At 39.8% G+C, this 26,419-nt stretch overlaps 1 protein-coding gene across 2 annotated transcripts; it reads left to right on the top strand.

Moving 5' to 3' along the window:
• On the top strand, window positions 1-26,419 carry LOC5506652 (roundabout homolog 1). 2 transcript variants are annotated; one of them, XM_032375068.2, is made up of 20 exons: window positions 1-344; window positions 6,083-6,211; window positions 7,173-7,475; window positions 8,840-9,121; window positions 9,348-9,620; window positions 10,077-10,100; window positions 14,342-14,632; window positions 14,996-15,292; window positions 16,348-16,600; window positions 17,480-17,726; window positions 18,020-18,254; window positions 18,656-18,886; window positions 19,492-19,716; window positions 20,139-20,291; window positions 20,658-20,854; window positions 21,295-21,441; window positions 22,335-22,674; window positions 23,187-23,320; window positions 24,291-25,169; window positions 25,547-26,419. In XM_032375068.2, exons 2-20 carry the CDS (start codon window positions 6,130-6,132, stop codon window positions 25,556-25,558), a joined length of 4,605 nt encoding a protein of 1,534 aa, XP_032230959.2. In that variant the 5' UTR covers window positions 1-344; window positions 6,083-6,129; the 3' UTR covers window positions 25,559-26,419. The 2 variants fall into 2 exon arrangements, with proteins under 2 accessions (XP_032230959.2, XP_032230960.2); XM_032375069.2 differs by lacking the exon at window positions 10,077-10,100.

The following is a 26,419-nucleotide window of genomic DNA, read 5'->3' as shown; positions in this document are numbered from 1 at the left end:
ACGCTTGTTTTTAAAGCCAAAGCATTGATTACTACTTTGTCTTAAAATTTTCAGCGTTAAGATTTGGGCAAATATTCTATTGTTGTGTTGTGTGACTGGTCAGAAAGAAGCATTGTAGTGGCTTCCTCCTGATTGACATGCGTCAATCGACCTTCCAAAGTGAACTGCTTCATTGTAGCTGAAGCGTGATACCGAACGTCAAACTTTGCAGTATTTCCCGCTAAAAACGTGGATTTACTGCCTATATCACCAGAATTACTTGGAAAACCAAGGCTACCTTATCATTAAACTATCTAGTCGGAGGATAACGGACTTCGTTTGATCTAGGAATCGTATGTTTTAAGGTAAGTTAAATTTATCAGCCGAGTTTCCGTTCAAGTTGAGCCATGTTTACGCGAGTTCTAGATTTGAATGCTTTAAAAGCATGTCTCATTGGAAGAATGGATTTGCTAAACACAGTTGTAAAGATAGTGACCTAATGATAATCCCGTAGACCTACAGCAGTTTTTGTGCATCAATATGGACGAGTTCTTCGACTGTTGTATTTGCCTGACTGGAATGTTCTCAAAAGTTGTGAACCATTGTGTCTGATTTTGCGAACCACCTATTCCAATTCTTCTAAAAAACATACGTTTTAACACTTATTTTCACATTCTTTATTCAAAACAACACTCTAGCAAACCACATTAATACTGTTGAGCAATTCTACAACTGCAATATTACACGTTGAAATAAAACAAGCGCAATTATCCAGTTTATTTTCTACCGTTTAAAAAATGCAGAAAACCGACGATGAAGCAAAGTCAGTGCTTAACCAGAAAGTTCTTTTAATTATTCTACTACTGATATTTTTTCCCGATGGGTACAGCGTTTATCTTGTAACTTTAGTTGGACAGTTCGATTGAAGAACGTAAAACCGCACAGCACTGACACGAAAGAAGCCGAAAACCACAATACGAGAATTGTCTAAAATGCCATGAATTCACATGCAATTAAAGAGTTAATTCGACAAAATGTAGGTGAAACTCACATATTTATACCTTAGATATATTCTGTTCTTCTACTTTTGTAATCGGTTTCTTATCGTGTTTTTGTTCGGTGTCTTTGAGTATGGAAAAAAGCTATCATCAAAACTTTGTGTTCCACAGCAACCGGCCGACGCTATGCGTAAAATTTGTACAAAGGAAACGGGAATATTACTTGGATTTGTACCGAGATCTCTATTTCTACTTGCATTTTCAATCTCGAAGTAAACACATCCTTGCTGTCAAGTTGGCCGGCATTTGCGCGAAAACAATGTTCTGATACAAGGAGTTGGATTTGATTGTTTTTCTTGTGTAATGCGACCCTTCGTGAGTGAACGGTTAAAATCAAATGAATTTCCCGCTGCTGTAACTCGTTAAAAGCCCTTAACCCGTGCCGTGTAGGCTTTCGACCCTATTCCTATGTCTAGTATTTGTGGGGAGTCTATTCTTGTACTTTTAGCATTTTAATAATTCCGTGAGTTGCTCTAGCTGAAGGACTCATTAATTCTTCGCGGCGATGTATTCGTGACTCAACTTCCTCACCGAATTGTAAATTCCATGACTTTATAATTTCCCGGATTTCGGATTCATTAAATAAACCATTTCACTAACATTCTAGAAATTTAGATTTCGAAAATTAGAAATTATTTTCTGAGTATTCAGAAAATAATGTATTCGAAGCAGTTTAAATCCAGATTTGGTCATCACTTCTAAAATTAATTAAAAATTGTTGCCGCGTTATATAGATGCGTGCTTGAAGTTACAATGGCTTAAACAGCAATTGTTCCGCCAAATGTTTTCTACTCAATTCTAAAATACAACGGGTATTTATGGAGTCCATTGATTTAAACACTTATTATTCCGCGTTTTATCAATTGTATATTCCATTGTTTCTTTATGATAAAATTACTTAGAAAGTTACTTGACCATATAATAATTTACCACAAGTCTAAACCAGTGTTCCTGCTTTGTGTCAAGTAAAATAAATTCTACATATTTAATGGCTTTGAAATTTCATATTCATGAGAAGATATCCTTTAACCTTTTCGCAGACTGTTTGGATAAAAACATGCTATCAATATCAAAAACATCGGGTAATACATACAACAACTATACACATTTATCATTGATAGAAATTCATGGTCATTTTAGTCGGCCTTTGTAAAAAAAACGCAGTTTTCAAGATTTTGAGTAAGAAACCACCTTTGTTTGATGAGTCATTTCCTAACAATTCTCAATTATTCCCAACCCTAACTCATATGATATTGTAAGCCTCTCTGTTAGAATTTAACCATATCCCAGTTCCATGTTGCCTACTTTATATGTTAGTGACCTAACCCCAGCACGCTTTCACTAATAAATTATTATTTTTAAATCCAAGTTCTCTTGACGCATTTTAATGAGCTACTGTATTTTCCCCTGTTATATCTATGGAAATAGATAGTCAAATATGTTTGATTATAGGCTATTTTCGCTATATTCCCCTGCTCTTAATTAAATCTTGAGATCCCCTAATATCTTATGTAAACAGAAACTAATGCACTAAGTTTAACTAAGTATTATGTAGATTTTGATGGTAGAATACAGTATATCCAGTATAAAAAGCTTCTATAATATGTAGTTGATCTCTATAGAATTAGTCTGATTCAGTACTGTGGTACTTCTAAACTGCAACCCTTGAAGCTCTACCGACAGGTTGCTTAAAAGGTTGGTTGCTTTCAAGGAGGTTCACCAGCAAAGCAATGGAACCTTCAATAAAGTCACTACAACTTAAAGTTCTTGGTTACATGAACTGGTGGCTACGTGAACTAGTGCTTAGCCTGCTTAATGGAGGTGGCTTTTTAATAGATGTATAAAAACAATGTTTGATTGAACAATATTTGTGAACTTTTTGTGATTTGATTCCTCAGTTTTAGTAATTATAGCAATTTTAGTTGTGTCACCCACTGTGGTGTACCATTGAAATAATATAACTGTAATTGCTAAAGTGCTATTTTTTTATTTCAAATAAGATTGTACGAATATCTTCTAATTCATTTTTCTTAACCTATGTTGCCTCATGGATATGTAAAAGATCACTAAGTCACAGACCTTGATGTGGTTGTTTAGAGGCACAATTATGGACTCCTCATGGTGATCCAAATGTTGTTTTTTTTTCATATTGTTTCAAGATTTCTTGAACTTTTTATCAAAGGTCAAAGCAGACCTCCCAGTGTTGTGGTACTGTATCATGTGAGTGTTTATCAAAGATGTTGTAAAGTGTAATTGATATGCTAACATTATTTTACCCTACACCTGATTTGACAGTAATATCCTTTCGATTCTGAGGTGGGGGTAACATTACTGATATCTCTTGTTTGCATAGATTTATTGCCAATGCCTTGGGGTCATTCATTGTTTAATACAGAGGGGGGTATGTATCAACAGACATCTTGACTCTGATGGAAGTATAAGACTCAATCAACTGTTCATCCCTCAACACTGTGTTGCTAATTCTGTACCTCCCAGAAACTAACATCAGGCCCGTAGGGAGGGGACGGGGTGTTCAGGGGGCTCAGAAGATCCCTCCCAGTTGACTGAAAGGTCCACTCTAACGAGTGAACATTGAGAACCACTGCGAGCTAGGATAAGCTGCCTTTGAGAAGATGGTCTGCTAAATGCATAAACAACCCCCTCCCCACCTGCCCAAATTTCTGGATTAGGTGTGCTTTATTATCTCTATATAGAAAGAATCTTTCAACATTTGCTAATACTTCCTACATGGGGCTAATCTATTGTTGAGAGAGAGGCTATTACTATCCTTATGCTATACCTCCAGGTATAAGTGCATTAATTGACCTTGAGGGAAAAAAATATGTGGAACTATTTCTTTAAATACATACAGTACCGAGCATATTTTATGAACATACTGTATAACTATCAATTAACATTAGTCATTGATACTGTTTTTTTTTCTTTCTTTTCTATTTTTATCACATTTTTTGTCAACATAATTGCTGGCCAGAGATTTTTCTCCCATTTCAATTAAAAATATCTATAAATTTACAGTAGCTAGAGTTTGTAATACAATATGGCCAATTCCTGAAGTGCTAGCAGCAGCTAAAAGGTGTTTTCATAACAATTATCTCTACCACTTTTCGCCCACAAACAATAACAAATGATTTTGGCAATTAAAAGCTGCCATCCTTCCACCATTAGGGTTTGTACAGTAGATAGCCAGAATCAAGTTATTGTCTTCTTGTATTGGTCCCGAAGAAAGACTTATTTCCTATTGATATTGGTGTTTCTAGGGTATATGTTATATATGTTTCACAGTAAAAATAGAACATATTATAATCTTCAAATTATGTGGAAATTACCACATTTATGTTGGACATACAGCTATCAGCTTTTGAAAAAACGAAAAAACAAATTAACTGTGTTTGATCCTCTTTCTAATTTGGCCAAGGATGTAACTTGATAATTTGGGCTTTGTACCTATGTGTACAAAGTGTTAATAGTCAAGTCATTTTTAAGTTGAGTTTATACATATATTTGACATTTCCTCTGCCTGCAAATACTAGCCTGGCAGACAGGGAATTTAATGTGTTTGAAATACTTTAAAGTTTTATCTGTTTTATTTTAATACAGAAACAGAAACCTATGTTTACCAGCCTTAATGCCTGGAGGCCACTCTCAGACTCTAGGAGCTATTAGTCTGTGAATTGACACAAGATAAGGATTACCATCATTATGAGGGGGAAGTTTTATCTCAAAAGGTCACATTTGTTAATTCATTGCATTCATGAGTCATTGTGTTTTGACTGTTGTCTTCTCTGGCTAGGTTAACAATTTTTTTGACAGATTTATTAAGATCCTGTAATACCTAAACCTTACAGTGTTTTAAAAAGATGAAAAATGATGTACCTGAACCAAAAGCTGTTTTTTTTGGTGGTAGACTTTGTTCTCAAAATTGTTTTCTGACAACAATAAAACCACAAAATAACCTTGTCAGGAGCTATCTCATTGTGACGCCAAGCTGCCTTACTCTGTTACATTGGCTTCATGGTAACACAAAGCCAAACAGTAAATGAACAGCATTGTGTGTTATCACTCTTTAGAAAGTGTTGTTTGTCTCTTGGAAATACTGTACTATTTATAAAAAAAGAACTGCACACGCTTCATGTGGCCAATCTGGATACTTTGTAACAACGTACATAACTGGAAGAGAATGGAGTCATTTTGGATCCGTCATTTTTATGAAGTCATTCTTTTGTATGTATACTTTTATTGAATGTCTGTGCTCTAGATGTCACTGAAATAACTGTACAGTATATCATCAATGCCTATTCCTGAGTTAATAAGATATACTTTATGTTGAGATAACCTATTGGTAACTTAATTGGTAACTTACTGTATTGTAACTTATTGGTAACTTATGTGCTTCATTGTGCTCTATCTGATGCATCTCATGTTGGTTTCATTGAAATGGGTGTTACAGTAGCAATTGTATATTTAATAGCATTTCCAGCTGTAGTGTTATGCTTTGCTATCATGCAAGATACTATGGATAAGATAACTAGAGGTGTCATTAAAGTTCTTATCAGAGTCATTACCACTTTAATAATGAGATTCTGTGTCTTCTGTCTTCCTTTATAGAGTTCGTTTCCTGTCTTTCTTTTGACTGTAAGAGAAATTGGTACAGTAAATTAGGTCCTCTGTTCTGTAAGTTAGTGAATTCAAATGTTGCTTTCAATGTAAAACAAGGCATTAATTTAGATTTACCTTCTTATCTCCGAGGGCTATAGATGTTCCGATTTATATTTTAAATTGAAGGTTACAGTATTTGCATGTTTTTTTTGTATGTGTTTCTCTGGACATTTTTATACATTATACTGTACATCTACATATCTTTTTGTATGTATTTCCTGATAATAAGCAAGCTCCTTATTCTATTTGTGATAAATTTTATTTGTTCCCCAATCTGCTTGTTTTGATGATATTACACATTTCTACCTATTAAATGATAACTATATTCTTAATGAGTTTTGTTTAATATTATTTATTTTAACTCCAAGGATTGCAGTCATGATGTTATGACATATTGAGAGTCAACAAGCTACCCATGCCGCTGGCACCACGCCTCAAGGGCGGGGCACTCCTTGTGGCCCTAATCACCCTTACTGTCCATCTGTCAAGTGCACAAGGTACAGAAGTGCATTGTTTACAAACTCATTAAAGGATCATGTAAAGTTGAAAATATCCAAAAATTGGTATCAAGGGACAACTTGAAAAAAAAGGAAAGTGGGAAAAGAAATGATGATCGATGTATTGTTTTGGTACTGTGTTACAATATTATTGTGTTAAAATATTAATATAAAGGCTGGGAATAACATATTTATATGTTGTCGAGATCTGTCTATATACAGTACTGGATGGTCATTAAAAGAATGTGTGGGGGGTCATCTCTATCCAGTTTTTTTCTTGGATTTTGGGAATTTTTTTTCAACTTAAGATCGCTTAATAAACTTGCTTGTTTTGTTTTACATTACATACATTTATACAGTAACTGCATTTGGTCTTTTATCAAAAAACTTCAAGAAATTGCAACCCGTACTGTACATAGGTTGAGAATGACGGATATGAATCCAAAATGTAGTGATCAGGGGGAAAAAAAGACACCATGTCAAGCTTCATACTTTATGTCAATGTGTTGCCTGCTTTTTATGTAATGTCTTTTCTAAGAGGCCAGTGTGGCCATTTTTTCAGAGTGTCCGTACATCAAACATCCATGTGCACTCTGATTACACATTCTTATTCTCATACATACTGGGCCTTATTCTAGGCAGAAAAGTGTAAACCTTCGACAGCTATGTCTCTGGTTCAGATTGGATGCAATGTCTACAGAATATGCATAAAAGTATGGGGAAAACAGACAAAACAAAAGTTGAAACGTTCCAACATTTCGGACATTGCAGTCCTTTGTCAGGGTGGTTACTGAAATGTTACAAGGATAACACTTTGCGCTCACCACCAAGAACCACAGGCTTAAAATACAACATGGCGCCCAATCACGGAGAGGGTTTTCAGCAAAGATAACACCGAGTACCACCTGCAATCAGGCTACTTAGTAATTAATTAACATCTCTTTATAATTTCATATTTCAGATACCAAGCCAGTAATAACCTTAGACCCATCTGACATTGTTGCCTCAAGGAACCAACCTACAGACCTTCGGTGCCGAGCAACTGGCTCACCCAAGCCAAAAATCTACTGGCTAAAGGATGGTCGCATTGTGCCCACTGATGGGGAAGACTCAGAAAATCGCCGGTTTATTATGCCGAACGGCGACTTGACATTCCTCAGGGTAATCAATAAAAAGAGAAAATCCGACAGTGGGGTGTACCAGTGTGTTGCAGAGAACAGTGCTGGCAAGGCCTTTAGTAAAAATGCTACTCTGGAAGTTGGAGGTAAGCAACGTAATCATGCTATTTTTAATAGCAGCTGTTCTTGGTATACCCTGGTTTCAGAGCCTCTAACGTCTCTCTGTTTAGTGGCCAGCGAGGTTGAAATGAGGCTCTGGCCTCTCGAAGCGCTATTTCGGCTTCTGCCTCACTTCCATGTTAACGTTTTGTGATTAGCATGTGTCAGTTTGACGCAGTGCTTCCTTAGATGTAAACATCTCTTCGCTCGGGAAAACGAATTTACGAGTATGAAAAGCACATGAAAACCCGATTTAAAAACAACAACATTCAACTGTAAACCCATGGGATCATTACTGTAAAGTTAGTGACAAGAATCTGTGCATAGGAGGTCTGGAATAAAACATTTTCTCGGAATGAAAGCGCTTCAAGGAGGAAAAATCGCGGATAAGCTCGCAGTTATCCTCGAAATGAGTCTATCAAAAAACTCAAGGGGCAAATGACCAGTACAATTGCTTGCTTGGGATAGTTAAATCCACCATCGTTGAGGCAAGAGCAAACTTTGGGAATAAGCTGGAGGTTTCTCGTAGCCGGTCGGCAGCACAGAGAAGACATCTCACCGCTTGATGAATCATCAAGAGACTCCTTTTGAACATACTTTACATTTTTAATACTGGTAAATCCTGTAACTCATTTGGACTGCAAAGTACTATGAAAATTGTGATCAAAAAATATATTGCTTATCTACTTCATTCATTTAGATGTTTGTTATTGCGAACAACAAGAACTAAAAACCGGTTTTGACCTTTTGAACTTGAAGCGAAAATACAATAGAAAACTGTCAGAATTTCTTGGTTTCCATGACCACGTGTCAATTGGCCAATCGGCGACCAAGTTCAGATTCTGAACCTAGCTGAAGTCGAAATAGCGATTCGAGAGGCCAGAGCCTCATCTCAACCTCGCTGGCCACTAAACAGAGAGACATTCTAGGTTTTGGAACCTTTTTTTAAGGTTTTGTTTGTTTTTATAATGATATAGGTTCTCACCTATCCACTGTAAAAAAAAGCCAACATTACTTAGATGGATAAGTGAATTTTTCCATGTCAGGCATGCAGCCACCATATTCTTAGGGGAGATTTATAAATTCTTTTATAAGAAAAGACACTATTTCGGCACCTCATAATCTATTGCCCCCTACCCTCAAAGCTTTCCAGTTTTTACGAAAGCCTAAAATACAATCTTGTTAATCCCAAGACTACTTCTTTTAAAAAGCACACAAAATGATATATATTAAAGTGATATATATTATGTTCTTTACAATTTAAACTGTGTTTGTTTGTAGTGTAGTACATATGTAAAGCTAATAAAATAAAATAAAATAGAATAATTGTCCAATTATTTTGTGTGCATAGTTTTGAGATCAAAGTTCCGTGCTGAACCAAAAGACCTATCAATCACAATTGGTAACCGAGCAATCCTGAAGTGCAACCCACCCAAGGGCCGTCCAGCACCCACTGTGACCTGGCTCAAGAACACCAAGGCTTATGTCCCAGATGGTGTACGCATCCAGAAAGTATCGCCTGGCAACTTGGTCATCTCCATAGCACAGAAAGCGGACATGGGGACGTACCAGTGTGTGGCGGCCAATGCTGTGGGGCGAAGGAAGAGTCGTGTTGCTACAGTTACCATTAAAGGTGAAGAAATGTAATACTGCAAGCTATGGGGCTTGTGGTGGCATTAGGCTTTCTCCCCAGTGCATCTCAGCCTTCGTGCATGTCTCAGAATTCCCAATATTCAAAAACAAAACATTTCCGAATAACCCAGGCTAACAGGCTATCTTATCATTTGCTATCATTTTCTTATCTCCTGTTTTCATTGTTTTTTTTTTTTTTCTAATCTTCTGTTTTTATTCTATTTAAGAATCTCCCACTACAGCGCTATCTATAGATCCCAAGCAGATCACTGTCATCTCCGGCCAGTCCACCAGTTTTAGCTGCCAGTACCGAGATGGTCCCCAGGCGGCCGTGAGATGGCAGAAGAAAGGTGGAGACTTGCCGCTCAATCGTTATGTGACCACCCAGTCAGGTGAACTGCAGCTGTCTTCAATACAGCCAGGAGATGCTGGGGAGTACGTGTGCAGCGTGCCACTTGAGTCAGGGGTATTGAGTGTTTCAGCAAAGCTGGAAGTCCAAAGTAAGTACCATTTCACTGTTTTAACTAGTGAAATAAGAAAAGATAGAATAGGGAGCAGAAAAGGGAGCAGTAAGTCCCTTTACCATACATGTGGAAATCAGTGACTCAAAGAGCATAGAAGAAAGGGACAGAATAATTTCTTTTTTTCCCCTCTTTGTCTCCTTCACTTTGTTTGTGTAATTTCAACACACATGTCTGTGTCTAATGTCACTGCACTCTCTTTTTATAGTCAAAAGCAGGCTTTCCCAGCTTTCCCTTTTATCAGTATTATGTAGCAAGTATTTTTTAATACAGTACATGGCTGTAGTTCTGACACTTTTTATAGCAAGTCTTTCATGATTTTTGCGGATGATGCCTATATGTATAACCCTTCTTCACTAACCCCCTTTACCCCTTGTCAATGCATGGTGATGTCTGTTTTTATTAACCATTTGTCTTTAATGTTTCTTGTTGAAGGAGTTCTTCCCACTCAACCACAAGGTAACCCTCACTTCTTCCCATCTAATGCCTTATTTCACAAAGTATCATGGCATCATTATCCATTCATAACCCTGACGTCCCATCTAATGCCTTATTTCACAAAGTATCATGGCATCATTATCCATTCATAACCCTGACGTCCCATCTAATGCCTTATTTCACAAAGTATCATGGCATCATTATCCATTCATAACCCTGACGTCCCATCTAATGTCTTATTTCACAAAGTATCATGGCATCATTATTCATTCATAACCCTGACGTCCCATCTAATGCCTTATTTCACAAAGTATCATGGCATCATTATCCATTCATAACCCTGACATCCCATCTCATGCCTTATTTCACAAAGTATCATGGCATCATTATCCATTCATAACCCTGACGTCCCATCTAATGCCTTATTTCACAAAGTATCATGGCATCATTATTCATTCATAACCCTGACATCCCATCTAATGCCTTATTTCACAAAGTATCATGGCATCATTATCCATTCATAACCCTGACATCCCATCTAATGCCTTACTTCACAAAGTATCATGGCATCATTATCCATTCATAACCCTGACGTCCCATCTAATGCCTTATTTCACAAAGTATCATGGCATCATTATCCATTCATAACCCTGACGTCCCATCTAATGCCTTATTTCACAAAGTATCATGGCATCATTATTCATTCATAACCCTGACGTCCCATCTAATGCCTTATTTCACAAAGTATCATGGCATCATTATCCATTCATAACCCTGACATCCCATCTAATGCCTTATTTCACAAAGTATCATGGCATCATTATCCATTCATAACCCTGACGTCCCATCTAATGCCTTATTTCACAAAGTATCATGGCATCATTATCCATTCATAACCCTGACGTCCCATCTCATGCCTTATTTCACAAAGTATCATGGCATCATTATTCATTCATAACCCTGACGTCCCATCTAATGCCTTATTTCACAAAGTATCATGGCATCATTATCCATTCATAACCCTGACATCCCATCTAATGCCTTACTTCACAAAGTATCATGGCATCATTATCCATTCATAACCCTGACGTCCCATCTAATGCCTTATTTCACAAAGTATCATGGCATCATTATCCATTCATAACCCTGACGTCCTATCTAATGCCTTATTTCACAAAGTATCATGGCATCATTATCCATTCATAACCCTGACGTCCCATCTAATGCCTTATTTCACAAAGTATCATGGCATCATTATCCATTCATAACCCTGACATCCCATCTAATGCCTTATTTCACAAAGTATCATGGCATCATTATCCATTCATAACCCTGACGTCCCATCTAATGCCTTATTTCACAAAGTATCATGGCATCATTATCCATTCATAACCCTGACGTCCTATCTAATGCCTTATTTCACAAAGTATCATGGCATCATTATCCATTCATAACCCTGACGTACCATCTAATGCCTTACTTCACAAAGTATCATGGCATCATTATCCATTCATAACCCTGACGTCCCATCTAATGCCTTATTTCACAAAGTATCATGGCATCATTATTCATTCATAACCCTGACGTCCCATCTAATGCCTTATTTCACAAAGTATCATGGCATCATTATCCATTCATAACCCTGACGTCCCATCTCATGCCTTATTTCACAAAGTATCATGGCATCATTATCCATTCATAACCCTGACGTCCTATCTAATGCCTTATTTCACAAAGTATCATGGCATCATTATCCATTCATAACCCTGACATCCCATCTAATGCCTTACTTCACAAAGTATCATGGCATCATTATCCATTCATAACCCTGACGTCCCATCTAATGCCTTATTTCACAAAGTATCCTGGCATCATTATCCATTCATAACCCTGACGTCCTATCTAATGCCTTATTTCACAAAGTATCATGGCATCATTATCCATTCATAACCCTGACGTCCCATCTAATGCCTTATTTCACAAAGTATCATGGCATCATTATCCATTCATAACCCTGACATCCCATCTAATGCCTTATTTCACAAAGTATCATGGCATCATTATTCATTCATAACCCTGACGTCCCATCTAATGCCTTATTTCACAAAGTATCATGGCATCATTATCCATTCATAACCCTGACGTCCCATCTAATGCCTTATTTCACAAAGTATCATGGCATCATTATTCATTCATAACCCTGACATCCCATCTAATGCCTTATTTCACAAAGTATCATGGCATCATTATTCATTCATAACCCTGACGTCCCATCTAATGCCTTATTTCACAAAGTATCATGGCATCATTATCCATTCATAACCCTGACGTCCCATCTAATGCCTTATTTCACAAAGTATCATGGCATCATCCATTCATAACCCTGACGTCCCATCTAATGCCTTATTTCACAAAGTATCATGGCATCATTATTCATTCATAACCCTGACATCCCATCTAATGCCTTATTTCACAAAGTATCATGGCATCATTATTCATTCATAACCCTGACGTACCATCTAATGCCTTATTTCACAAAGTATCATGGCATCATTATTCATTCATAACCCTGACGTCCCATCTAATGCCTTATTTCACAAAGTATCATGGCATCGTTATTCATTCATAACCCTGACGTCCTATCTAATGCCTTATTTCACAAAGTATCATGGCATCATTATCCATTCATAACCCTGACGTCCCATCTAATGCCTTATTTCACAAAGTATCATGGCATCATTATTCATTCATAACCCTGACATCCCATCTAATGCCTTATTTCACAAAGTATCATGGCATCATTATTCATTCATAACCCTGACATCCCATCTAATGTCTTATTTCACAAAGTATCATGGCATCATTATTCATTCATAACCCTGACGTCCCATCTAATGCCTTATTTCACAAAGTATCATGGCATCATTATCCATTCATAACCCTGACGTACCATCTAATGCCTTATTTCACAAAGTATCATGGCATCATTATCCATTCATAACCCTGACGTACCATCTCATTTTTTTTAATTCACAAAGTATCATAGCATTATTAGACACATTCATATTCATTCATAACCCTAAATCCATCTAATTCTTTTTTTCATTGGTTATTATGATGCCAATCTAATGCCTTATTACACTGGTTATCATGGCATCCATATTCAACATACTCATATATTCTGTAAACCCCCCCCCCCCCCCCCCTATATGTGACACAAACATTACACTGACACATTCATTTGTTCATCTCTCCTACTTTGAAGTAGCCTGACACATTTACACATTCATGCTCTTACACTTCTTATTACATCTTTTATTACACAAGTTGATAAGTCTGGCACTCATGTATTTATGCCCATCCATAACCATAAGTCTGGCACTCACGTATTTATGCCCATCCATAACCTACCCCTCTTCCATACCTTTTATCACACAGATTAGCATGAAGCACTCACACATTCATTTGCAAGTACTGTACATGAATTGACATTACTTAATGATTTCCCTACTACACCACTCCCATTTCTTCTCTACCGTTAATCTGTTGTATCCATAACACCTACAGTATAATGTAATCATATTCAACAAGAGTAAACTATATTTAACAATTAGATTATGTGCGCAGATAAACCAAAATTAAAAAACTCTAGCTTCAAAACCTTGCAGTCTTTGTAACTGTTAGTGTCCTTTTGTAAGGATGGAAAATTCATTTACTAGAAAAGATTATGAACCAAATTTCTCGAATTTGAATCAACCTTTCTCGTCTCTTTCACCGGCTTTTTCACTACTCACTGTCTATGGCTCAATAGATAGTGAGTACGGGAGCTCATCAAATTGCGAGATTTGTGATAGTATGTGAGTTGATTTATACAAAATGACAATATAAACGGGATTAATCAAGGGATAAGTGATTAATTAGGGTTTAACAAGCTTTCCTGTAATCAAATTAGGTAAGAGTGATAATAATAATTACAGTCCAAAATATATAATTTTCTATTGGAAAAAACTTCCTTGACCAATTTTTTTGTATGTTTGTCAAGTGGTTTATATGGCAAATTAATAATTTAATAAGATAATTTAATTTTTTAATGTATTTTAATTTTTGTTTAATTTAAATAGCGATAAGTATTATGACTGCATGGTTGGAATCTTGTCAATAAGCAAAGCTTGATCCTTTAACCATTAATGATAAGCAAAAAACTTATATACCACTCCATGGTGCGTTAAACCCAAATCTGATGATACATTACTTTTTACCAGCCAAGCCAGAGATCATTCAGAGGCCTAAGGATGTGGTCATCGTGGAGGGTAACACCGCTCTGTTCACATGCAAGGCAACGGGCTCCCCTCTCCCCACCATATTCTGGGAGAAGAAGAGCAAAGGACAGCCCATGTTTCCCATGCAAGACTATGGAAGGTTTTTTGTCAGTAGCAACGGCGAGTTGAGGATATCTTCTGTAAAGAAAGAAGATGAGGGGGAGTATGTCTGCTCTGCTCTGAGCCCTGCTGGTCTTGGTGCAAGCTCCGCCCGTGCTATGCTCACTGTCTGGCGTAAGTATTGTTAGCATGCCACATTTCCTGCTTTTGAAAGAATAATGGGACTTGCTTTTAAACATTATCGATTGGGGGCTGTGTACTCCCAGTGGCTTAAATGCCTATGTTTAATGCTGGTACCATCTCACAAATCGTGCTAGCCAATCTGGAGCTTATTTTCAGTGTTTGTACTATACTTTGCCACATAACCAAAGTTGCATTAATATAGTAACACTTCTCCATTTTATGAAGACTGTGAGGCAGCACAGTGCAGATGTCTGCACAAGACCCCATTCAATTGGTAATCTAGAGCAATTAGGCAACGGCTACAGTTGTGGGTAAAGTTGTCCCTCATTACCTTCTGATAACTACTTTCAACAGGTGCAGCCGACACCCTTCCTAACATCCTGCGAAAGCCTCTGAATCAGACAGTTCAAGAGTCTGGTGATGCTGTGTTCACATGCCGTGTGGACGGTTCCCCTTCTCCCTCAGTACAATGGATTAAAAGGGATGATAGCATGAGAGTATTGAGAAACGGTTCCAGAGTCATTATCACCACTGGACCCTTGGCAAGACTCCGGATCAGTCAGCTCACCCTTGGAGATGCTGGAGAGTACCGATGCGTTGTATCCAATCAGCTTGGGTCGGTTTTTGCTGCTTCCTTTCTTACTGTCATTGGTATGTTTGCATTAATTTGCGCATGATTTATTTATAGTAGACTCAACCTTTGTTATGCTCGCTATATGGTGTAAATCCCGGGCATCTAAGTCTCTTTGCATCCTGTACCCTGATGCTTTGAATGTATGCTACTGTAGATACCACCAGAAGGATATGGTGCTTTCAAATGATACTGTTGCACTTTAGAAATGTTTTTTAGATGTGGTTTTGGTTTTACTGACTGTTCAATATCTCGATTAGACCTCTTTTGAAAAATCTTTAAATAGATAGGAATTCCTCTCTCCAAGGGAGGCTATAGTACTTTTGTTCTCATATCCCTAATTTAAGGAGATTCGATTACAGTTTCCCGAATTCCCAACCATCCTGTCAATCACAACTTGTATCTTCTGCTACAGGGATCCTTGTAGCTAGGGATGAACTTTATAGAAATGTAACGTGTTTACATTTTGCTGTTTCCATAGCAACGAAATGGTGAGCTCGTTAAATTCATTATTCGCGAAGAGCTGTTCGCTACAGGGAAATCTTTAACAAATAAGCTATAGTATATTGTACATCAGACCTTGTTCGACAATTAGAGGATGTTTTATTAAAATCTATAAGAGGAATTCCAAGATATTGGCGTATTTTTATTTCCAGTCACTCTGTTATTTACCTACTTTGAAATTCGCCCCGAAAAAAATCCATACACGGGCAAGGATTTTTTTTTTAACAATTTCTCTTTTTCCAATAACATACCAAAAATGAAAGAAATCGTTTTTGTTGATCGTAAGTTTTAGGGGCCATTCCGGGGTCTATTAGATACTTCCAAATTGAAGAAAATGAACTTTTTTGCTTTTTGGCCGCCAAATAAAGTTGCGCTGATTTATTTTCTTGTTGTTTTCTTAGAATAAAACTAATATATTGAGAAACATTCGAGTTAACTTTCAGCTCCATTGAAGGGTTGTAAGTAAGCGTTTAGACTTTGCGATGGCTCAATTGCTTCATTTCAGGTATTGTTGATTTTCAGGCTTTGAGAATAGCAAAAATCGTATCCCTAACTATTGATCTTCCTGTAGGCATTCCAACAACTGCTAGGGTGACTACAAGACGTTCAACCTCCACCAAACCCAAGACTTCCTCCATCTTCATCCCTGACCCGCCCTCTGACCTGATAGTGGACAAAAATATCACACAGAGTGCAGTACTCTTGCTGTGGACCTCAGTCAGTCACCCCCCTGAGTTTGCTGTAACCTACATTGTGGAGTATCAGAAAGCCAGCGATGCTGGGGGGTCATGGACGGTTGCTGCTGACTCTGTCACTGCCAACAGGTTAGAGAGTTAGTGAACTGTGTAATAATTGTCATTGTAATTGTTATTTTAAGTATTTTTTCTTTCCCATCCTTATGCACATGCTCTCAAAATTACTGTAGGTACTCAAAGTCACAAGTTTACAAGTAGTTTTTTTTACAAGTACAGTTTAGTTAAGGTAATTCTTTAGGTCTGAAAAAAAGGAAATCTGTCTGTTACAATCTTCATAGACATAATAACTTTCTTTAGGCGCATACTGATATTTTATATGTGTGGTTTTGAAAAGCAAGATGCTTACAAATTCAAATTTCAAGAAACAGTATGACGTAATGAAAGTAATGTTACCGAAATCTGATTAATTTTACCGAAAATCAACATATTTTTTTCGAGCTTGGTCAAAATCAAAGGATATTCATCTCTAAAATTTTGGCAAAGAAACGGGGGTTACTTTATTTCACCTGCACCTGAATATATAAAATCATTGGGTTTTGCAGTGATCTAAATCCTAGATCCTAGGATGATATAAATTGGAATAACATCAGCTTTGCTCTATGTTTACCCTCATAGTTGTGCTTATTACGCACATAGTGTCAGACCCTTTTTCTTTTGCCGTTTAAGTAGGTAAGATGGCTTGGTCTTCAGGCTGGACCAATGTGTGCGTTTGTCGTACTATTTATTAAGTCATCGTAACCATTTGTACTCATCTTGTTGATTTTTGACGGTTTTCTTGTATAGTTAGATTTAAATTTCATTTGTTAGAGTTTTTCCTTGAATTGTGTTCTTTGAGAGATGTCCCTTTGAACTGATTTAGTCAGTCCGCATTCCTTTCTTTTTATAGTGGTTATATTTGATACGGAGTGTTCCTTCAATAGTTGTACTCACTTTCTTGTCCATCTACAGGTACTGGGTGACAGGACTGCAGCCGGGTGTGCGCTACATGTTTGCAGTGCGTGCGAGATCACCAGAAGGCTCTAGCATCCAGACTACAACTATCAACCCTGTACAGACATTACGGGAAAACACAGTGCCAGTACCGCCCCCCACCAAGCACAGGAATGAAGGCAGGGATAACACTGTGGATAGAGGTGGAAAAGTTTATGTACGGTTACACCCCATGGCTCATGACAAGATCAACATAACTTGGAAGGTAAGAATGTTAGCAGTAAGGAGGGAGGGAAAATACTGTGGATAGAAGTGTTTTCAAATACCAGCAAGTACTCACAAGTTTGTCTTTTGTTTGATTTCAAGTTCCAGTTGATTCTCGCTGCAATGAGCATGGCATTTGTCTTTAGTCCGTCTGTATAGCGGGTATAGTGGAATTTGAAACTCGACCATACCCAAACCCAATGTCTTTACAAGAGCGCCATGCTCTTGTAACAGTAAAAAAAACATCCATTTTTTAAACATTGCTCCAAGCTCATTCTCTGTTTCCTCTTCCAGCAAATAATGGCCACACCTCAGACCCCTGCTGGCTTCTACGTTCACTATAAGCGCCACGGAGAGAATAGCGCATATCGCCAAATTGCTGTGTTTGGCGAGGGCGTGCGTGAATACGTCCTGGACGGGCTTCAGTCCAATACAAGCTACGTCATCCGTATACAGGTGTTCTTTAGCAAGCACAAGGGACCGAAGAGTGACCCAGTGAAGAGTACCACCTTGAGTGAGGATGAAGGTGGTAAGTACTGTAAGCTAAAACTCCCTGGATCCTCCGCTCCCTGGGGACCTCATCTCAGGGAAACACAATATGTTACTAAACAAATTCAGAAATACTGTTTGCATAGAATTTCTTACCTGTTATTTCAAGTTTTTTTTTTACCGCTACTCACTATGCTGGTTTTAACACATTTTTAAATGAGGCCCCCACCCACTGGCGGCTGCTGTGACAATAATGATAGCGACACAAAAATTGAATTGAAGATACAGTTTGATTTTACGATCGTTCGACAGAAACAGATCTTGTATTGTAATAAAGTTATTGCTGTTGTGTCACCCCCTCCCCCCACGGCGCTAAAACGAGCATTTATTGTAAATAAGAAACTAAATAACTCTCTAAACTCACTGATCTTTTTCTAATAGGTGCTGTTCTGGGCGCAAGCGGCCATAACCTGCCCCCAACCGGGAGTAATGCGGTGAAAGTGATCCCTGCCTCGGGTGGTGATACGTGGTCTAAGGTGAAGGCGTTTGTAAGGCAGCCCTGGTTCATAGCAGTGTTGGGCGGGGTTTTCTGGATCCTTCTCTTGGTCCTTGTGTTGCTGCTGTACAGGCGAAGGAAAAGACACAAGAGGGCCCACTCTGTACACAAAAGAGGTGAGCACCTGCCTAATGGTCCATCATCTTTAAGTCTAATTATGTTTGTGTGTGTTTTGTGGCGCAAAGATAAAGTTTTGAGATTTTTTTAAATGACACTAACTCCATATTTAGGAAACTATCTCGTGCTCTGAAGTACACTAAGCATTTTATTTATTATTATTGTTATTTTTTCCTCGCTGGTTTGCTAGTCAAGCTCAGCTCAATCAGATACTATACGTTTCTCACATCCTCATTGGTTTACTTCACATACATTTCTCGCGTCCTTGTTGATTTGAATTGGCTTTCTTTACAAAACTTTTAAGGTGGTCTCTCTAGGCACCTTGCACTGTCAAGGGGCAACAGGTTTTCTGCTTTTTGTGTTAAAGTAGGAACGACACTGATAGCAAGGAGAGCGTTACTAAATACTACTTTTTAAGCGTTAAATTCTTACCTAATTTCGATGAAATGTTCTGATAGTCTTGTTTTTATTCGAAAAGAAAAGATACCATAATTCAGCCGTTCATATGCTGCCTAGAACATATTGGTTTTCGAGTACAAGTTATGTAAAAGTGCATGTGTAAAGTAATAACACATAAACTCTCTGACCTTTCATATCTTCTCAGCACGCCCCTTAGATGACTCTAACCGCACGCCCACAAGCCCCGCAGCACCCATGACCCTGTGGATGGATCAAACCCAGCCGACAGATGTGTCCCACCTAGCCAATAACCGGACAAGCGCATCATCCCTGGAGTGTAGCCGGCAGATGACCAGTTGCTGTGCCCGTCGAGGCGGGTCCAGTGCAAGCATTGATTTTCCTAATAAGATTCCACTGAACTCCCTTGCAGGTAAATTGATCATGCTTTAGTCGAGCTCATTGTCACACGTCAAGGTCCACCCCTCTCATTACCTCAGGGACAATGAGAGAAAGACCCTGGCGATGGCTGGTCGATTGACCGCTTAAATAAGATATACTACCATGTCACCAGTTTACCTCCGGTCGATTAACAATCTCCGGTGATTTTTTTTATGAGAAACTTATTCAAAAATATTTCAAATTTGTAAAAGTAGGGGGTGTATTGGAGTATCCGTGGATACGCGGATTTTTATAGATTCTTTTGTATCTTGTCGGTTGAGGTTTCCATCGGCCCCCTGTAAGTAAACTAGTGTGATTGTCGCTTTAAAAGCTAACAGCATTGAAAGTCGCGATTTCCATGATCAAAATAACTACTGTCTGGTAGTGACGTGAACATGTTTTTTTTTTTTCTAGGAGCTCGTCTTGGAGACTTGAACCACCTGAGCGGATCAATGGACTCTAGAAAATCGGACAAGACCAACAACGTCCTTCAAGAGCAACAGCCCAATAACCAGTACAGAGAGATTGTCAACAAGAGTAGCAAGTTTGCCGACTTTGTAGAGGCCGGTAAGTATGTAAATGCTCAGTTGTCGAAATCAATAATTAAAGAAAATTGAACAGTCACTCCCTTTTTACTGTCTATATCTAAAAATATGACTGTCTATTTTTGCAAGGACATCTGTGGTTGAAGTGTGCAATACGCTGACCACACTGGGCCACCCACGATTTCACAATAACCTCGGGATCACAAGCATTTTTAGAGAGCGGGGCTAATGTCATTAAATAAAAAAGGTTTACATTATCGGAACTAGCAATTTTTCAACTTTTGAGACGCTTATTGATATTTTGCACTGACCTAACTGTATTCAACGGGTTCAAACACACAGTAACATCAAAGTAAAGTGTTTTAAACGTTCCCGCTGTGTCTGCTAGGCTCTACAAGCTCCAGATGCAGCAAGAGCGGCTCAGAGCACACCCTCCCCAGGGATCATGTTAGAGAGGAGGTAGACGTATCTCCCCTGGCCTCGACTCACCAATTCCTTAAACGAAAGAAAGATAATATTGGCAGAGACCCTAACAGGACGCCTAGCGAGTCAAGCGACACCAGTAAAACCAAGCCTAAACTTAAGGTAGGTCACACAACTATTATAAAAGCTATTGCAATACCAAGCCTATTCTTGAGGCAGTTTATACATAACCCATCCTGAATACCTAGTGACTGTCAGGAATACCAGTTAAACCAAGCCAAATAATATGGTAGGTAGTATGGTGGTATTTTAGGGAGCGTATGTGATCACCCTGTTGATGGTCTAGGATGAGCTGTTTTTTATTATTATTTTTTTTGGGGGTACACAAGAGCCCTTGATACCCACACTTCTGTTTTCGTTCAACATTGGAGACAAATTATTTGAAGAAAACAGAAGATAACTGTCAGATGTAAAGTTTTATACTCAATTCACCAAATTCTTTTTAAAACTTCCCCAAAACAGCCGATGGTATTTGATGTTTTCCACACTTGGTATTTTGCTAGGATGACATCATTGATGTTTACTTTGTTTGATCTTTGCAGATTCAGTCATTCGAGATGGCGGGTAACACCCCAAATCCGACCACCACTACCTTTCACACTGACCCGCCACCCACTTACGAGGCAGTGCTGAAGGAGACGGAACTGGAAAAACAGAACATCGATGAGGAAGGCAAAGAAACAGTGCAGGTAGGCACATTACATATGTACCCAGAACGTAAAAGATAAAGTCAGTCGAGTAGTTTTATAACTTAGCAGGTAATGGCACATCCCTTATGTACCTAGAACATCGATAAGAAAGTATGCTGGTAATGGCACATCCCATACGTACCTAAAACATCGTTAAGGAAGCTAAGGGAGTAGTGAAGATAATGGCACATCCCATATGTACCTAGAACATCGATAAGAAAGTTTGCAGGTAATGGCACATCCCATATGTACCCAGAACATCGATAAGGAAGCTAAGCGAGTAGTTAAGGTAATGGCACATCCCATATGTACCCAGAACATCGATAAGGAAGGCAAATGAGTAGTGAAGGTAAGGGTACGCCCCATATGTACCCAGAACATCGATAAGGAAGCTAAGCGAGTAGTTAAGGTAATGGCACATCCCATATGTATCGATAAGGAAGGCATAAGGAAGCTAAGGGAGTAGTGAAGATAATGGCACATCCCATATGTACCTAGAACATCGATAAGAAAGTTTGCAGGTAATGGCACATCCCATATGTACCCAGAACATCGATAAGGAAGCTAAGCGAGTAGTTAAGGTAATGGCACATCCCATATGTACCCAGAACATCGATAAGGAAGCTAAGCGAGTAGTTAAGGTAATGGCACATCCCATATGTACCCAGAACATCGATAAGGAAGGCAAATGAGTAGTGAAGGTAAGGGCACGTCCCATATGTACCCAGAACATCGATAAGGAAGCTAAGCGAGTAGTTAAGGTAATGGCACGTCCCATATGTACCCGATACTTCGATAAGGAAGCTGAGTGCAGATATTTTTTTCCAGAATAACATCCTCTTTAACCCCCCTCCCCTAATAAGATATGAAAATATTTTCTTTTCTTTTCCAAGGAAATGCCAAAAGCTATGACCCTTGCCGAGGCTCGCCGCTTACGCCCGCCCAGCCCCCCTCTCAGCGAGCGCAGCTGCAAGACCACCTCCAGCTGTGGCAGCCGACGGAAGAAAGTCCTGAAGCCACCACCTCGCCTCGCCATCTTGAACTGGGCAGACCTCCTGCCTCCTCCTCCCTCGCACCCTCCACCCAGCAGCCTGGGGTCACCGCCACCTTCCCCACCCTTCAGCATGAAGTCTGGTATGACTGGGATGAGCGGCATGACGGGAATGAGTGGTATGACCGGTTTGACTGGTTATACCGGCTACACAGGATATACCGGCATGACAGGAAAAACTGGTAAGTTTATTTCCCAGCCATGTATAGTGATATCAAACACTATGGACTGTTTTACTTTATTTGCCTGGGGTAAAAACTTCGCGTGTCCAGCACTAAGTCTGATGTAGAGTTCGACCCGATTCATACGTCGCGCTTATGTCGCTCCGAATCTCTGATTATTTGAATTGGGTGCATTACCATTTTGACTTCTAAACGAAATTCTGCATGGCGCCGAGGTACAAAAGCAACACCGATTCAAACGTCTATCCTTTTTTTGTGCCTAATCAAATGCTGTTATTTGATTCGCTGTTCACATCACGTCAACTCTAACTGCTCTCTTGATCACGACTTATTTAGTGCGACTTCTAAATCATTGTCGGGCCTAATGCACCATGCACCAAGTTCATCGCGACAGGAGCGCAACGTGACTCGTGCCTTGGCCAAGATTGTTTAATTTGCACCCGCGTGAATGCTGCATGCCACTCGCCCTGCCGATCATTGCGTTACCACTAATTGTCACTCTCTTTCACCAGGCATGAGCGGCAAGACTGGGATGAGTGGCGTGACGGGGGATTCTGGGATGTCGGGGATGGGTCGTCGCCATACGCCCAGGAGACCGACCTCGCCCTCGGCGCTATCAGAGTCGCACGCGTCTGCCGACCCCAGGGTAAGACATTGCAGTGATTTAGATCTTATGTTATCAAGGTTCTCACATCAGTGCTGAAAAACGCAAGACAAGTTCCAGTGCCGCGCGGTTAAACCAGCCTTTTTGTTTTGAAATGGCGGCTTTTTACCGGCAAACTGTCACATTTTGGCGAATGCTAAGAAAACTAGACCAAACATAAGGCTATAATTTTCTTTATGACTCCCTCATTATCACACAAATCTGTCATCTTTTGTACAGTATGGTTTTAATGCTGTAGTTAGTCAAATCAGCGACTGAAGTCAGCCTTTCGTACCTTTACTCGAACGATTCAACACTACGATTGTGCTTGTTTCCGCCAGAGCACGCGCATGCGCACACGTTATTCAGCACTGTCGGTTCTCACTTGGACGTTAGCGCGAGCGCAGCGCACGTATTTTTCCGATTCTCACTGGAACGCATGAACGAGCGCAAGAGAACGCAACTGCTTGATTTTCTTGCGCTTGTGTTTGACCGATGCTCACTTGTGTCGCGCTTCCGTTTTGCTTCCGTTTGCGCTTACGCTTGCGTCCTAGTGAGAACCAGCCGTTAGGAATCTTACGCAACGACGGCGGAGACGGCTAGGGGAACGTGACCATAGAAATGCTTACATTTTGCTTAATTCTCAATCCTGAACTAGTCCTGATAAAATTAACTTGATTGACGTAAAAGATATCACTTCGCCAGGCTGAAAAAAACTACATAATGATTAATGACAAGTTTCAGAGGTATAACCCAACAATTTATTCCTTATCATTCTAATCATTAAAAAATTATTACTTTTCCTATTTAATTAATGAAAATAGAAGCGAGCCGTTTTTGTTGTAGGCAATTGTAGTTCGTTAGTGATATCTCATTTGTCAAGAGTGTCATATCCTACGGAAACACAGGTAACGCAAGTCGGGTCAACGTGTGATCTTGCGCCCTGTTGTAACCCACTCTTTGTGTCACGCAGACTCCAAGCTCTGCCCGTGGCAAGAAATCAAGTGGCAAGCGGCCCGGCAAGGCCAAGCCCGTGCCTATCGACCTGGAGGGCATCACAAGCGACATCATCATGCAATGGGCGGAGAGCGTGACCAACACAAGCGGTTCCGACGAGGACAGCCCGTGCTCAAGCCCGTCACGCAACTCAGGGCTCAGCGAAGGGTCTTTCTTTACCGACGCAGACTTCGCGAACGCCGTGCGGGTGGCGGCCGAGTGTGGCGGCTTTAACATGGAGACGTACGGTCTAATGGACTCGCTGGGTTACCCTCCGCCCTATTCAGGCAGCTGGAAGCGAGGCAACGCCTCTAACGCGAGCGACGCAAGCGGGCCTATCCTCAATCCCGCGCCGCCGAGGAAAGCTGCGCGCAATCGTTGGGAGACTGGAAGCGAAGGGGATGTCGAGAACCTCCCCCCTGTTCGTGTCAGGCCGAGGTTTACACGTCGAGGACCTGGATCCGAGGGCGGTGGTAGCACAGGGACCCCGTCGGTAGGATCAAGTCGCATGGCTAGCGATATGGGACTTCCCAATATCTCCCGCAGCCCTGTCCCCATAGTACCCTCACAACCGCGTAGACCTGTTCCCAGAAACGCGCGGAACGCCAACTCCCCCATCACGACCACGCCCAGTGTAGTGGTGCAACCGCTGAAAAAGACGTCAGCGATCGGGGGCGTGGACCCGGTGCAAAGACTTGTACCTAAGAAGAAGTACGCGATCGTCAAGCGGATTCCGCAAAGCACGGACTCGGCTCAAGGCAGCGACTATAACAGCTGTAGCATGAGCAGTAGCAAGTCAAGCACGAGTACCGCTAGTACGGTCAAGACCAGTACAGTCGCCGACTCTGACGGGGGGGTAAGCTAGAAAAAAACTCCTTAAAGCGGACACCAGTGGGTAGAACACTAGCTATTTTATTTCATCGTGCCATTCTTCCCCCGACAATACTTAACGGCCCAAGTGTTTGCTTTGACAAGCCGCCCTCTATAACGGACATCTCTGGATCTTATTTTGTTTATATTGTTGCATTAATTTATAGAAATACTGCTAATAAGTTATGTACATAACAGAATTTTAGTACAAAGGCTCCTCAATATGGGGACGGAAAGGGATTTTAGTGCGTTCAATCATTTCGGCATGGTGACATTATTACCTTCCTTCCCTCCCATACAAACACACTTTCACTCTCTCAAATCAAATACCGCGTGTTGAGTGTTTCTTCATTGTTTTTGCAGTCCGTGGCGTGAGCTGAAAAAAAACACAGGATGACCAAGTAAGACCTCGAAGCCGCGCGTCACATGCTTGCCGTGGTCTAGCGGTCATTCGCTTGTGTATTCCTGCTTAATTCGCGGGAATGGGTTGCCTGGTGATGATCCACCGTTCAAGAAGCCTTGGTTAGAACAAGCCTGAGCTGTTCCCCGGGCATTCTTTCTGGCCTCTCGGAGAGGTTCGTGTTCTTTCGGCCTTGACTCGGAAGGCCCGACATATATTCGTTGTGTTGTTGGAAAGACATCGTTACCTAAAGAAACTCCAAATAACGGAAGGTGTCACAGACTACTCGACCTGCGTATTTTAATGCTTTCGCTAATGGTTGTTTTTAACGCCGAGGATTTATTCGTATACATAATATGAGAATTGTGTTCTCTGACCTCGCACGGACAGTGAAATCAGTGAGGCTTAGATAGCCATGGTTACCACTTTGGTTGCGATGGAGCTAATGACGTCAGAAAACTCCTCGTTCCTTCGCAAAAACTCTGAAGTCGTTGTTTGAGACATTTTTTTTAAAGCGTGGACACCATTTATTAGCAGGGTTTGCAGGGAATGATGGGAACTACGCCCCTCCCCTCAATCTATGATTGACGCCTGCTTTCGAGAAAGGAATCGAATTAGAAGAACATTGTGTAAACACTTCATATATTTTTTTGCCGATAAAAATAGGATATATTAGCTAATTAATAAAATAATAATGAACAAATGTTATAAAGAAAGCCAGGTTATTTGAGCAGAGAGCACAGCTATTTAACAGTAGAGTGTAATTTTCAGCGTTGGGTTGATTGTACAGAATACTTATATTGATATAACAAATATAATAAATATTCTAGAAATTA

The sequence above is a fragment of the Nematostella vectensis genome, chromosome 9 (genome assembly GCF_932526225.1).
Source record: "Nematostella vectensis chromosome 9, jaNemVect1.1, whole genome shotgun sequence".
Lineage (NCBI taxonomy): Eukaryota > Metazoa > Cnidaria > Anthozoa > Actiniaria > Edwardsiidae > Nematostella > Nematostella vectensis.
The sequence above is the reverse complement of the archived record's forward strand: the minus strand, read 5'-3'. Positions and strand labels throughout refer to the sequence as shown.